At 42.3% G+C, this 15,967-nt stretch overlaps 1 protein-coding gene across 2 annotated transcripts in view; it reads left to right on the top strand.

The window, feature by feature from the left end:
* The window catches only part of EPHA3 (EPH receptor A3), a 276,157-nt gene that overhangs the window by 215,554 nt on the left and 44,636 nt on the right, over positions 1–15,967 (top strand). The window contains exons 6-9 of one of the 2 annotated variants that reach the window (XM_075594016.1): positions 3,318–3,442; positions 7,892–8,051; positions 9,824–9,926; positions 14,912–14,979. In XM_075594016.1, coding sequence (XP_075450131.1) covers positions 3,318–3,442; positions 7,892–8,051; positions 9,824–9,926; positions 14,912–14,979 — 456 coding nt within the window. Of the gene's footprint in view, positions 1–3,317; positions 3,443–7,888; positions 8,052–9,823; positions 9,927–14,911; positions 14,980–15,967 lie in introns of both variants that reach the window. The other variant, XM_075594015.1, reaches the window with a different exon arrangement.

Below are 15,967 nucleotides of genomic sequence, written 5' to 3' on the forward strand. Positions count from 1 at the left end.
CAGCTGCAAGCTCTGTACTGACAGATGGAATACAAGACTCCAGAGCTTTTGTCCAAGGCGTGTTTTCAACTGATATCTTGTGAGTGAACTGATTTTAGCACTGTGATAATAAACCAATTGCCTTTTACACTATGTAGCCCGCGCTGTCCCTTTCTGTTTTGTAGAAGTATCGAGGAAGGTGGTTGATCCTGCGGATAGCTGCCTGGGAGCTCCAGTGTCTTTTACTTTTATTTTAGATTTATCATCCATTTAATTGGCTTCCCTTTCCCTTTTTTCCCCATTTGTGTCCTTCCCCTTTTCCACCCTTTGTTCCTTGTCATATATGGTGTACTGTATGTCTGTTTGTTTCGTGTGGTCTGTCATTTTTTGGTACTATTTCATATAACTTTTTTCCTCACTGATATTGACCGATTAATACTGGTTTGGCGCTGTAATTTTTTCATATATATATATTTTTAAGGAAAATGCCAGTAGCACTAAGCGCCTTTGGGGATATGCATTACGGATATCGTTACGATAAAATGAGTGACCTTCTGAGAATCTACCTCATAGTTCTAGTTGCTTTTGATGTCTTGGATAACCATAGTTTTTCATAGGTATAGTCTTTTCTTCTTCAAATGTACCCAGTGATATGACATTGTTCTTACTAATACAATAACAGCTCTGAATGGGACGTGCTGTTTTTGCTGTCGTATCCCTGACTTGGGTGTATGGTTATGGTCAGCGCAAGGATGTCAAGATGGATCTCAATATAAAAACAAATATAAAAACAAATAGCAAATGCAAAAGAATATAATATTTGACTTCAAACAGGGGATTGGCTCCTGAACATGAAAGTAATCTAACCAATTGGAGGTGACACTAAATATATATGTGAAACAGATACTCACACAGCGGCCATGTGTGAGCCACTTCACATAGATGGGGTCTTTAGAGTCATATATATATATATAGACCCTTTCCTTCTTGATCACCGGTTGGACCGAGATGGGGTATTTGTGAGTAGATGGCGTCACTCCCGTATCCCCGAATTGACAGATAAAAGGGACATGGAGCAGGGTTTCTTTCTTTCACCTCAATGTTCATCTACAAACTGGGAAATAAAATGTTTCTTTTTATGTATAACATATTTACACAGCATTTTTTTTTAAAGCACTGTTTGTCTTGTTTACATTGTGCTTGATCTTTAATTCAGGGATGAGACTGCAGGGATTGTTTCTTGCTGTGTATGGTATGTCTGTGAATGCTCTATTAAGAAAGCTATCACTCTGATAGGGCTTATCTGGTGGCATATAATTGGAAGTGCTGTCCTAGTTTACTTTGCATAAAACCCAGAGAGATTTTGAATTAGTTTATGTGTCGTTTTCCATGTCACTTCCGAAGCTTATTGCCTAGCTTGTAATGTTATATGTATTAGAGAATAGGCTAAAAATAGTTTGAAAACAAATCTTTTAGGCAGGGTCTAATCAAGACGTAGCAGGGGACCATTTCTTCAAGAAACGATTTCAACAGAATACACCCATGTAACATAATTACTATGCCACAAAGTGATTCACCTAATAATAATGAAGCAGACCGACAAAGTCTCAGAGAGCATGCATTCAGTGCAAAAATATATATTTTCACACACTGGTTTTTAATGCCCCAATGGTAACCACAAAAAAGTTGGAGAAATTGTCATTTCAATCTTACCAATTAATTTTAATAAACTAATATTAAATAAGTTTAGAGTTGCCACGTTTAAGTTTTTATAATGCGGGATGCCGGAATCCCGTAGGAACATTTTAATTAAAGCCATGCATTTCCTATATGTTTTAGTGACAAAAACACACACCGTCCATTTCTTTATCCCCCACTCCCACTCTCTCTCCTCCTTACCATCTTTCTCTACGCCCATCCATTTCTTGTTCTCTCCCCCTCCATCCACCTCTCCCCCTTCATCCATTTCTCCCCCCCCCCCATCTCTCAGTCCCCCTCTCTGATAAAAGTGCCCAGTCGCAGACTTAGGATCCAACATGGCGGCCCCCTTCTCGGTGCCGCCGTATTGGCGGATCGCCGAAAAGTGGGGCCCTGCTGTATATTTGATTTAACACCAAATGTTTTTAAAGAGCCCCAAAGTGAACCAATGGCAGGCAACTATAAGTATGCTTGTCAGTCTGAAGCTTGGTAAGAGGTGTCACTCGCTTTAGCTCCTCACTTTTGTAAGAACCCTTACTCAATATGCTGTGTGGGGGGGGGGGGGGGGATATTATATCTTCCCTGTGCTACAGAAGAGATCAGATCCAATCAACAGGATTCAAATCGTCTCCAGTATGGATAAGATATCTTTTCGGCATACTCTATACCAGGGGTGGCCAACTCCAGTCCTCAAGGACCGCCAACATGTCATGTTTACAGGATATCCCTGCTTCAGCACAGGTGCCTCAGTCATTGACAGAGCCACTGATTGAGCCACCTGTGCTGAAGCAGGGATATCCCAAAAACTTGATGTATTGATGGTCCTCGAGCTCCGGTGTTGCCCACTCCTGCTCTATACAGTTCTAAGTCCTAAGCAGGATCTGTTCTCCTCTTACAAGGCAACATGGCGACGCCCCTTTCTCCTTTTCCTGTTTGGTCCTCTGACCAAAAAAAAAAAAAAAGCATGTGTGGGCTAAACTATTCTGAATTATGACCTCATCATGGAAGTGAGGCCAAACAGGCTGAGAGGGACGGAAATGTAATGTAGGGTCCCCGCTGAAAACATACATATACTTCATTTCCAAAGGGACAAAACAAGTGCATAAATGCTTTAAATGTAATTCAAATTGCTTAAGGAGACTTAAATGAGTAAATTGTTTATAAAATTTTTAAAAAAACATATTGGCATTTAAAGTCAATATCATCCTGTACAATTACTGTATAATGAGTGTGTTCCTAATTAACTGCCCAGCAAGTTAATGTTAAACATATATAGCAGCTTTTATTTATTGGAAGACACAACTCGCTGACAATATTTTACATTTACTTTTCAAGAGCAATGCAATATATAGGCCTATTAATTTGGATCTCTTTTAATAGTTCAAATGTTTTCATTAGTTACATTCTAGTAGCATATTGAAACCATCTGCTTATTTGCCACTAGTTCCCCGGTAATAGAAAATCTCAGCTCATTTGTCTCCAGGCCCAACATGATTCTAGATGTGTACCAGGGCTGTAACCCAGCTGCTAGATTTTGATACAGGGCCAGATACACTCAACAGTCATTTATATGCCAGCCGTTACGACTTGCAACGGATACATGTCATGTGCTTTTTTTTTGTGTTTTCCGCCCTCTACAGCTCCATCTCCTGTCACTGTAATTCGAAAAGACCGGACATCGAGAAACAGCGTTTCCCTGTCTTGGCAGGAACCAGAACATCCAAATGGGATCATCTTGGACTATGAGGTCAAGTACTATGAAAAGGTGGGAAGGAAAGCCATAACTAAACAGTGTAATGAACGCTATTGCTTGATTGATTAACAAGCTGTTCAGCTAGAAAAAGGGAACGATATTGACTAGGGAAGAGCTACATTACCAAACTGTACATATATTATAAAGGTACATTCTGTTGGAATAGTTAATACATATGCAATCTCTTTGTATGCAATGTAAGTAAAGCTATTGGAATGCATTGTATCTTTATTTTAAAGCCCACATTTTTATTTTACAAGAGAGCTCTTCTTGCCCTTTCCAATCAGGGTTGCCACCTTCTGTTGAATGATAACCCGGAGTTTTTTTATTTATATATTTAACTGTCTTACCTTCTCCAGCGACAGCAGCATCTCCCTCTGCAGGGTCCGTCAAAATGGCCCTGCGACATCAAATGTGGCGTTGCATCAACAATGGAACGTCACGACAACGTAACGCTGCATGGTGCCGTACCGTCACGTTGTCATGGCAACGGTGTCGCAGGGCCATTTTGATGGGACCGTGCAGGGGGAGATGCCACCCAAGGAGTCAGTGAAGACCTCTGGGTCAGAATGCTGGGGCGCGCTCCTCCCCGACCGTTCTCTGCCGCCCTGCTTTTCTCCCATCATCCAACTCCTCTGACTGCTGCCCTGTGACGCTCTGGCGGTTCTCCGTCCTCTTCTCCCGCCGCCACCCCCCCACTTTGCGCACCCTGCCCAGAGATTTGAAATGTAAATCCTTAGCCCAGAAATTGGCTAGCGAAACCCGTAGTCTCCGGGTCAAACCCTGTTTCCAATGATGTTTTTTGTTTTAAAATCGGATGTTCCTGTCAGGAGACATATGCCTGTGACATTTTAAGTGTCTGGGAGGTTAAAATGGAGCTCTCCCCAGAGCCAAGTGCAGTCCAAAGGTTACCATGGTAACCTCAGAAGCAAGCGATTTGGATTTGTAACACTATAAAAACATAACAAAAAGAGCAGGACATGCTCAGGATCAAGATACTAACACTATATGAGTTAATATAGACTTCGGGACGGGGGATTGCTGCTTGAAACAGTTGAAATTAAAAAGAAAACTGATTAAAGTTAAGTGCTGTTTGTATTGTTTTTGTATTGTGCTGAAAAATTGTATAATGTTTTTTCACAATTGGTTTTTGTATAACACGACAACTGCAGGTATAAGAAGGACACCAAGGCCGCGTTTATAGGGCCGGCGACGCGACGTCAGGCTGCGGTCGCTGGAAAAATCAAATTGAGATGACTTCCAGCGATCGCGACCAAACCGTCGCTCCGTAGCGCTGTCGCGTCGCGCTTACTATAAACGCCCGCGACGGCGGCAATGCATTTGTTTTGACGCAACGTCGCTGTCGCCGGCACTATAAGCGCAGCCTAATATAGAAGTAATATTTACCTGAAGGTAACTCAAAATTCGTATCTATTGAATGAAGAAATCCTGTGTAGAATCAGCTCCAAATCAGAACTGGAAACTGTGAAAACTACATCTAAAACATCAGCAAAGTGATACTACTTTTATAAATAAAGACATACATACATACATACATACATACATATATACACACACACACACACACACACACACACACACACACACACACACACACACACACACACACGTTGAAACTGGGAGAGAAAAAACTAAAGAAAAATTGGGTTACAGCAGGGGTGCTCAACTCCAGCCCGCAAGCCCCTCCCCCACAACAGGTCAGGCTTTTAGGATATCCCAGCTTCAGCACAGATGGCTCAATCAGTATCTTAGTCAAAGACTGAGCCTCTGATTGAGCCATCTGTGCTGAAGCAGGGACTGATTAAGCTACCTGTGCTGAAGCAAGGATATCCTGAAAACCTGACCTGTTGGAGAGGGGGGGGGGGAGGTCTTGAGGACTGGAGTTGAGCACCTCTGGGTTACATAATGGAGGGCTCAGCCCCTCACTGACCTGCGTTAGCCATACATGTAATCTAATAGCACTTAAGCTATCACAATGCAGTCTGGATAATGAGATGAGAAGTATTTTCAGTGTGTTTCAAACTTTAAAGCTGCAGACCAAGCAATATCCTACATATGTGTGGTTTTTATTTAAATAAATCAGTTCGGGACTATGAGAAAATACTTGTAGCATTTAAAAAAAAAAAAAAAAAAAACAACTCTGGATTACATTGTTAATGTATTATAATGTAACAAGCATTTTTTTGTTTCTATAGCAACCATTTACAGTCACATCCCCTGCCTCTTCTGAAACAGGCTCTGGTGCACCCCTTTTTGAGCCCTGCCCTCTCTCTAGCAGTGCATCATTTGTATCTAGTGACTGCCTGGCTGGTCACATGATCTTTCCAACAGAACTTTGCATCTTTGGTCCTCTTCTGCTGCACTGACAGTCATTTAGTGAACCCCCAAGCCGAATCTTCGACCGATTGATCACAGGAGAACGGATCAATCAGCAACTTAGCTAATTACTTATCATTGTGTGGCTTGTATTGATGCACATATTAAAGGGGAAATACATTTAGAAAAATGCTTAAAATGAAGGTATAAATTAGGGCAGATCCCTCCATAGTTTTCTGAAGCATGTACACCTAAATGTACTACTAAAAAAAAAACAAAAGATTAATCTTGGATGAAATGTTAGTTTAATTTATGTATATTATGTAGCTCTGTTTCCCCTCTCCCGCCCACCACCTCCACCTGGGAGATCTTGATAAAGCTACAGATGTCATGGTGCTAAATACCTGTGAGGGTGCAGGAGATGCTGAGGGTCCGCGTTGGTATGGGGAAACAAGACAGGCTTTTGGGTATCCTTCAGGTTCTTCTCATTGTGTCAGCGCTTCCAGTCATAGCAGGCTCCAGGTGTACTGGAGACAGTAGATAGGGAGAAGAATCCGGCGTTACTACAAGTGGCAAAGATCCAGGCAACTTCCGGGTTTGAAAGAAAAAACTTTAATCCGATATCACACACACAAGGCTCCACTACCGTCTCCCCGTACTGGAGACAGTCCCCACCATGACAGTCTTCTAGCATACCTGTACCCAATAGACTGTAACTTAGGCAGAGGTATATTAAACAGGATCCTTTATTGAGGCAGCCACTGCAGTTGTTATTACAGCGTATGCATAGGGTTTTCATGATAAGTCTCAAGCCTCTGGATGGTACCTGGCTTCTCTCAATTGAGGCCTTGCAGTCTATTAGATATTTTCACCTCAACCCCCTAAGGGGATGAGAGCATGTCTCACTCCCAGCCGGGAGGAACTAGAACTCCATGTCTCTACCCCAGGAGGGGGAGATCCCAACTGTCTATAATTTAGAACACTACTATAACGCACAGAGGGGGGAGGGCATAGGGTCTGCACCATGATTGGCTGTACACAGACTCAGTTCACCTCCACCTCTGTCACTCAGAGAGGCAGCATGAGGGGTTAAACCCCACAGGATAGCCTTACACTGCCTGTAGCTACTAGGTTTTACGTCACAGGAGGCAGAAAATATAGCCCTGGACCAGCCGTGGCTACAATTATATGATGTATGAAAATGGTAATATTCACCAACACTTTGTTGAGCTGGAGATATAGGCCAATATTTACTAAGCGTTGCTATTCCATAAGACACCTTTCAGTGCCGGAAAACAACTTGCATCCTATTTTCCGGACGGTGTCTCAGGGAATAACATCTCTTAATTAATATGGGCCCAATAATATCAAAGCGTGACAAAGAATATGTTGGGGCTGTGTTGCTTACAAATATTTATAAGTTCAAAGTAGCAAAATGTGCCTGTTTCTCCTTATGTACAGTCCTGGCATTTTCACTAAACACTGGGGAAAAGTGGCCAAATTCTAGCGAAATTGGCAAAATGATGTCACTATTCTGGTAAAAATGTAGACATTCTGAGCGATGTGAACTTACAGGAAGATTTAGCAAAAAAGGGGAAATTTAGGGGAGAAAAAACAAACAATTTTGTGATGCAAATTTGAAAACATTCTCCCATGTTTTAATGATTTTCTTTCTTCGAAATAGAACAACTTTCAACAAGTTGCATTTAGAGAGCATTGGGGGGGGGGGCAGTTCCAGTCCTCTAGGGCCACCGACAGGTCAGGTTTTAAGGATATCCCTGCTTCAGCACAGGTTAAAAACTGAGCCACCTGTGCTTAAACAGGGACTGATTGAGCCACATGAGCTGAAGCAGGGATATCCTGAAAACCTGACCTATTGGTCGCCCATTGAGAACTGGAGTTGGCCACCCCTACACTAGAAGAAAAATATGCCATATCTTTTGACAGATAACTTGCTTTCCAGCCAAAGCAGTCAAACATTTGAGAGAAAAAAAAAGATAAAATGTAGTCTAGAGTACATACAAAAGTAACTAATTTCAAACGATTCTCTACTGATTGCCATTTATTATGATAACATGCATCGTTTGGATCGATTTTAACAAGACTATTTGTTTCCAAAAGCAGGAACAAGAAACCAGTTACACCATTCTAAGAGCAAGAAGTACTAACGTGACAATTGGCAGCCTGAAACCCGACACCACCTACATCTTCCAAATCCGTGCCCGGACAGCAGCGGGATACGGATCAAACAGCCGCAAGTTTGAGTTTGAAACCAGTCCCGATTGTACGCATTTGCTATAATTCACTCTTCGTTTTAATCAATTAGATTTCTTCTCATTCCAAGACATTTTATTACAGGATTTTAAGTAATGTGTTATGACTTATTGGTCATCACAATCACAATTAGTTGCATGTTACATCCTCCGCTATTCTATGAAATGAATAAGCAGAGAGATTTCAAATGTATGGTCGGCTTCTCTCAAGGTATTCCAGGATTCATTAAAAAAGGACAGTCCAAATTCAGAGCAACTTGAACCATCAATACTAGTTGCATATTTATTGGCAGAATTGATGCATATTTTTGAAACTCCGAATTTGGGACGGTTTTACTACCTTGAGCTTTTGTCTTTTTCATGTTGTCACTCTGTGTTAAGATTTCTCTGCCCTACCGTCCCATCGCCTTCCCTATATAATCCCCTGGCTGGGAATGCTGCCGTTTTGACGTTTATTAGGATGGGTTCATATCCTTAGGAGAGTAATTTGACTTGTTTTATTTGAGGATGAAGCTAAGAAAGAAAAGTTGCTGAATATTGTGCAATTTTCTTTGTCGTTAACCTGTTTGAAGAGGTTGCACGTGCTGTAATTATAAAGACTAAATTAGTTATGGGTTATAGACACAGAACTTAAAATGTTTACACATTCATACATTAAGAATGTTTTTTTTTGCACTAAACAAGTACAATTGTTACCTTATGTGGAGGGCTCTCAAATGTTGCACCATTCATGTGAGAAAAGGTAGGTGCAATTTTACACGCACGTGTTATTTTACACTACGCTAGTACAGTTTATCCCTAGGGTTTCATTTTTACACATTGATGTTATCTTAAATAAGGGCAAATTACGTCTTCCATAAAAAGTGTGAGGCGTGGTGTTGAAGTTCATGGTTGGTGACACAGCGAGGTGATATCTGCAAATAAAGTTGTATGTCAGGGAGTTCTCAACTCCAGTGCTCAAGACCCTCCAACAAGTCAGGTTTTAAGGATATCCCTGCTTCAGCACAGGTGGCTCGATCTGTGGCTAAGTCGAAGATGCAGGGATATCCTTAAAACCTCACCTGTTGGTGGCCCTTGAGGACTGGAGTTAGCCACCCCTGAATGTCAATATCAGAAGGGTAACATTTTATATTCTAGGAAAAAGGTGCTATGAATAGCAATCTGAACAAGAATACAGTATGTGTCCAAAATATTGTTTTCAATTGGTCCCTTGTAATGTGTTTGGATGGTGACTCCCACTCTGGGAGATTCCCACTCTTTCTGTGCCCAATCTACACCTGAGCTCTTTAATGAATAACCCCTAATGACACCAGATTTGAAAAGGTGCAGTTTTAATTGTGCAAAAATGATGACAAGATATAAACTCAGCACTTTATCGTAATTTTAAGACGGTGAAATGTATTCTGTCATACCGAAAGACATCATTTGCGGTGGTTCCTACAAGTTTTCAGAAGTTGGTGTTGCAATGTTTGGTATGCGTGGATTAATAAACATGTTACCTCTTAATTTAAGGTCTCTAAATTGGTAGTGAAATAGCAACAGGTGCAAAGCCAGTTTTTAATCTTGATACCTGTATTTTGTGCTATGACTTGAGACTTAGAGTAACTAGAAATCTGCCCCTGTTACTGATTTTTTTAATAATGCTTTTTATGTTGTCCTAAGAATTGTGCCATCTGTAATTCTAGAAACATAGATAATTAGTGATGCCTTTGCATAGCAGAACCCGCCATGTGTCACTAGTGGTGTGCTAATGCTTCCTCCTTTAATTCTGTTACTATTCCAGCTTTCTCCATTTCCAGTGAGAATAGCCAGGTTGTGATGATTGGCATCTCAGCTGCAGTAGCTATTATCCTGCTCTCTGTTGTGGTGTACGTCCTGATTGGGAGGTGAGTCCGATATCTTTTTAACACATTTTATTCCATGACTTCAATTTTCCATCTGCCTCTGGGTCTTTATCAGTGTTATCAATAAACCTCTTGTATGGTTTAGAATTAGAACATTACTTTCAATCCCCAGCAGGTCAGCACATCACTTAATGACAGTGGCTGGATACGGTATACAGTACCATAAGTTTATTCTATGTCAGTTAAAAAAAACAATCCAAGCTGATGATTTTTTTTTTTTGCAATTATTTTTTAACATTTGATTGAAGCAGGGGGTCTCCGGACCCCATTAAACCTCAGCTGAACCTCATTCATTTCAGCTCCGGGTGAACCCCTGCCATATATTTACCTCTGTAGGGGGTACCAGTAGCCGCTCCACTCGGCTAGCAGGAATCACGTAATTTTTTATTTATAAAAATGTTTTACCCGGAAGTAATACATTGAAAGTTACCTCTCGTTTTCAAGTATGTCCTGGGCACAGAGTTATTAAAATACATGGTTACATTAAAAGAACAGGGGTTATACAGTCAATTCACAGACATTTCATGGACAGATAGAGTTGGGAAATTGGGTACAGGGGATAAAGGGCTTGTGAGTTTCAGATGGAAATAGAGCGAACAGCAGCAAGTGGCTCACACCCTTTGGCTGCCCTTCAGCTGCGCCAAAGGCTGTCCACCTTTGGGGCAGCGCAGATGTAAACTGGACGACTTTTCAATGCTCCCGCGCCTAGCGGGCCAATAGAAAGCTGTGACGTTATCCAGCGAGGCTTCCTATTGGTCCGGGGGCTTTAAACTTTGCTGAGATACTGGTACCCCCTTTGGAGGTCTGAATCTCGGGAAGCAGGGGGTTCACCGGAGCTGAAATGAATTGGGTCCAGCTCCAGAGACCCCTGCTTTAATCTTATGTAAAAAAAAGAATAAATAAAAAAAGCTCATGAATTGCTCCTTTAACAGTAGAGTAAGGAAATTCAGATAGTAATCATCTCCATTCTGTTTCATATCCTTTGTTTCAGTTTTCTTGCTGCCAGCACGTTGACTTTTCTGTTTTGCATTTTTTCATTTGGTTGTTAAACTAACATGGTTGCAAGTTTTTTTCCCTTTTTTTATAGATATATTTCACACCTTATTAAATGAGGTTGCCTGAGCTTAAACCTGTATACGCCTGATTTAGTTTACTATCTCATGCAGTGTGTTATTTCTATTAAAGCCAGGTGTGACATCTTAGGCACTTATGAGAACCCTGGGTTGTGCTCACTGATTATGTGTAAACTACGCTGTACAAGTGGCTCTCAGGGGCTAAAGGATTATATTTCATAACCACATGTAGCTGAGGTCTCCCCGGTGTGTTTCTATTAAATTGCTCAAGATCTCATACTCCTAATTTGTAGATCTCTTTTTAAAATTCAGACATAGCTTTTTGGCGTGTGAATTTTGGTGGGGATTGTCCGAGTGCATGTGCTGATTGCTCAGGGAGGGTCAAGTGGACAGAGAATCAATACACACAGTACTTCCTCCCCTCCGCATACAGTACAGCCCCCCTCTACATACAGTATGCCCCCTCTCTACATACAGTACAGCCCCCCATCTACATACAGTATACCCCTCTCTACGTACAGTACAGCCCCCTCTCTACATACAGTACAGCCCCCCTCCACATACAGTACAGCACCCCTCTACATACAGTATAGCCCCCTCTCCACATACAGTATAACCCCATCCACATACAGAATACCCCCATCCACATACAGTATACCCCCTCTCCACATACAGTATACCCCCAATCCACATATAGTACAGCCCCCCTCCACATTCAGTACAGCCCCCTCCACATACAGTACAGCCTCCCCAACATACAGTATACCCACCTCTCCACATACAGTACAGCCCCGCTCTATGTACATTTTGCCCCCACTCTCTACATAAGTATACCCCCCTCTCCACATACAGTATACCCCCTCTCTCTACATACAGTACAGCCCCCCCCTCCATGCACAGTACAGCCCCATTCCACATACAGTACACCTCCCTCTTCACATACAGCACAGCTCCCTTCTTTACACACCATGCAGCTTTGTTCTCCACATACAGTACAGCCCACTGCTCCTCACACAGTATGGCCCCCTTCCCACACACAGCTCCCCTCTCTGCTCCTCATAGAGTACAGTCTCGCTTCCCACACACAGCACAGTCTCCTTCCCACACACGGTACAGCACAGCCTCCCTTCCCACACACAGCACAGCCTCCCTTCCCACACACAGCAGTCTCCCTTCCCTCACACAGTGACAGCCTCCCTTCCCACACACAGTACAGCCTCCCTTCCCACACACAGCACAGCCTCCCTTCCCACACACAGCACAGCACAGCCTCCCTTCCCACACACAGCACAGTCTCCCTTCCCACACACGGTACAGCCTCCCTTCCCTCACACATCACAGCCTCCCTTCCCACACACAGCACAGTCTCCCTTCCCACACACGGTACAGCCTCCCTTCCCTCACACAGTGACAGCTTCCCTTCCCACACACAGCAAAGTCTCCCTTCCACACACACAGCACAGTCTCCATTCCCACACACAGCACAGTCTCCCTTCCCACACACCCCACAGCCTCCCTTCCCACACACGGTACAGCTTCCCTTCCCTCAAACAGCACAGCCTCCCTTCCCACACACAGTACAGTCTCCCTTCCCACACACAGCACAGTCTCCCTTCCCACACACCCCACAACCTCCCTTCCCACACACGGTACAGCTTCCCTTCCCTCAAACAGCACAGCCTCCCTTCCCACACACAGCACAGTCTCCCTTCCCACACACGGTACAGCCTCCCTTCCCTCACACAGTACAGTCTCCCTTCCCACACACAGCACAGTCTCCCATCCCACACACAGCACAGTCTCCTTTCCCACACACAGTACAGCCTCCCTTCCCACACACAGTACAGCGTCCCTTCCCACACACGGTCCAGCCTCTCTTCTCACACACGGTCCGGCCTCCCTTCTCACACACGGTACAGCCTCCCTTCTCACACACAGCACAGTCTCCCTTCCCACACACGGTACAGCCTCCCTTCTCACACACGGTACAGCCTCCCTTCTCACACACGGTACAGCCTCCCTTCTCACACACAGTACAGCCTCCCTTCCCACACACGGTACAGCCTCCCTTCTCACACACAGTACAGCCTCCCTTCTCACACACGGTACAGCCTCCCATCCCACACACGGTACAGCCTCCCTTCCCATACACAGGAACAGCCCCTCTCTCCACACACAGTGCAGCTCATGCCCCCACACACCCACATATGACATCTGCTGACAATTTTGGAGTAAATTGCATCATTTTTGTGTTGTGCCTCTTTTCCCTAACGTAATTAGAACTTTGCACCAGTTTGTGCTTCGTGTGAATCAGCTTGTTTTTTGAGGAGTCTCAAAAGAAGATGTATCAAATTGGGCACCACTGTGTGTCACTTTTTCATTTCAATCGGGGCCAAAAGGTGTCAGATTCGAGGTGACGTTAACTTTCATGCTTAAAAATCTGCGCCTTTTGTAAGAAACTGGAGCAACAATCGTGTGACGCATGTTTGGAGCAAAATATGACACGTACGTCATGTTTGATTCACATGTAAAACTTGACACGGTGCCCGCATTTCCGGGCATTACTGGAAGACTAATGCCTGGAAAGCAGCCAATCGGCTTTCAGAGCTGACTGTATTATAAGTGGTTTAGCCTATAATTCTTAATAAATGATAACAGCAGTAACCCAGTAAAACTAGTCTTAAACCCAAGCTGTGCTGAAAAGCTGTGTAATACGGAAGGCATAAACTTATAGGGGTCCATGTTAAGTGGATATGAAGTAAAAGGTGTGTGCTCATTTGCATGTCATTTCCCAGAATCCCTAACTGCAGTGGAAGCACTGTATGCTATGAGATTATGGTGACAGGCAGGGTTGCAGGCACCCTACTTTTCACCATTATCTCTTAGCATACAGTGCGTCTGAGACATGTATATGTGCTCCGAAGTGGTATTTTTATTTATTTATTTTACACTGTAAAGTGGAGGATTTTTGTCATTTTCTTTTTTTACCCAACACAACTTTTTTTAACAGTAGTCATATAATTGTTGAAATGAGATGCTCACTTTGTGTAGAAATAGTGTGAGCAAATACCCAGCAATAAGGGGCAGTAAGCTTGGGGCACACATTCATGGGGATTGAAGAGCCTTATATTGCTCAGTAACTTCACAAAGGGTTTTTTTCCTAATAGCCGTTTTGCCCCAGCAGACAAATAATCTGCCACTAAGCTCCCTTTAGGATTCTCTTGACTGCATCTTCCCAAAAACACACAGCACTGACGCCCCGTTACCACAAGAAGAGCTAACAATGTGAAAGCAGCTGTAAACTCTTTTTAGCAGCCCACATTTCACTCTCATTATTGAGTAAATGCTCATATCTTTTCGACCACAAACGCGACATCATTGTGAAATTCCCTAATACTTTGCTATTTGAAGAGCAGATTTATATATAATGCGATTTGTGGACTACTGGCTGCCACTACTAACTGTTTCTGTATTGTATTTATGGTCTGCCCTGATTGCCCAGACACTGAAATTACTGCAAACTCCTTTTTATTAGGTGTGCATGAGACAATTTAAAAGATGATTACTCATAATATAGTGAATAAACTCTTAATTTTCAAAGCATTGTAGTATGTGTTTGCAATTACTAGAACAGTATTTTACAAGCGGTGTCTCGGATTGCATGGTTATTACAATTTTGTTTTATTAGGGACCTTAATATTCATGTTCGCTGTGGTCTTCATTCCCAAGAAGAATCCAGATCTTAAAAAAGATGTCGTCAGCTTCTCCTGCTTCTGTATGATGTGCCATCGCCTATATACTGTAGCTACAATCCATGTTCTGTGCTGTCTTATCACAATGTAAACACGTTTTCTTCTTCATCAAGCAAATGAATGTTTCTGTTTTCTCTTGTAGATTCTGTGGATACAATAAATCATTGCACAGCCCAGATGAAAAAAGGCTTCACTTCGGAAATGGGCACCGTGAGTTCTGTGATTTATATTTGCTAGTTAGCACTGATTGTGTGGGAAACACAGCATCTTATTCCCTTAGCTGCAGTTTCTCTTAGAATAAAAGTGAACTAATGTGAGTGAAATGATTGGAATCGGGAAAAAATCTGACAAGTAATTTTAAATACTGCAGGGTTTTTTTTTTTTTTTTTACAATGTTTACCTAGTCTCTTTTGTGATAAAAAAACTGTTTTGGTCTACAGGAAAATTGGTAATTGCCCCTTTTTTTCTTTGTTTCATGTGGAGTGATTCTGATGCCATGATCTGTCAAACAGATAAAAGTGTAGCACAATATGTATCTGATAACAAATGACCTACTAAAATAAATAGAAGAAAGGCAATGCTGTCCTGTGCTTCCAAGAGAGTCGGGCTCCGCAGAGCTCATTTAATGAAAACAAAATGTAGATTGCATAGATAAAGACTTTAGTCATGAATACACCCTCACAGTATAACACCTACAGTACCCAGGACATATATTAAACGGAGTGCAACATTACTGTGCTAATCTCCTCTATTAGTACTTGGGTCTCTAGTGCAAATGTCTCCTATAAGGCTGCTCGCGATCAAGGTAAGACCCGCATTGATGCAGCTGGAGTCTGTGGATAGAGATCAGTCTTTATCTGCGTGCTTCCAGGTATGGAGATAGACAAAAAAAGAAGTGAAAAGTGCAGGCAATCAATTAAGAAAAAATATGAATAGCTTTATTAAGTCATAGACAAGTTTTAAAAATGGACAAATGTCCAAGACTGGGCCTCCCACGCGTTTCACACCGCTAGGGTGCTTTCTTACTAAAATAAATATAGTACTTCATTTTTTTCTCAGCAGATATATAGTAAGTAAATATAAGTACGTATATATAAGTAAAATATTTATTTTAAGGGTAATTGTATAGTTGTAAGGACGGTGATGACATCGATAAGTTGTTTGTTTAGTTTGCTTTCTATGTGAGATCTCTTATTTA

The sequence above is a fragment of the Ascaphus truei genome, chromosome 3, assembly GCF_040206685.1.
Source record: "Ascaphus truei isolate aAscTru1 chromosome 3, aAscTru1.hap1, whole genome shotgun sequence".
Taxonomy (NCBI): domain Eukaryota; kingdom Metazoa; phylum Chordata; class Amphibia; order Anura; family Ascaphidae; genus Ascaphus; species Ascaphus truei.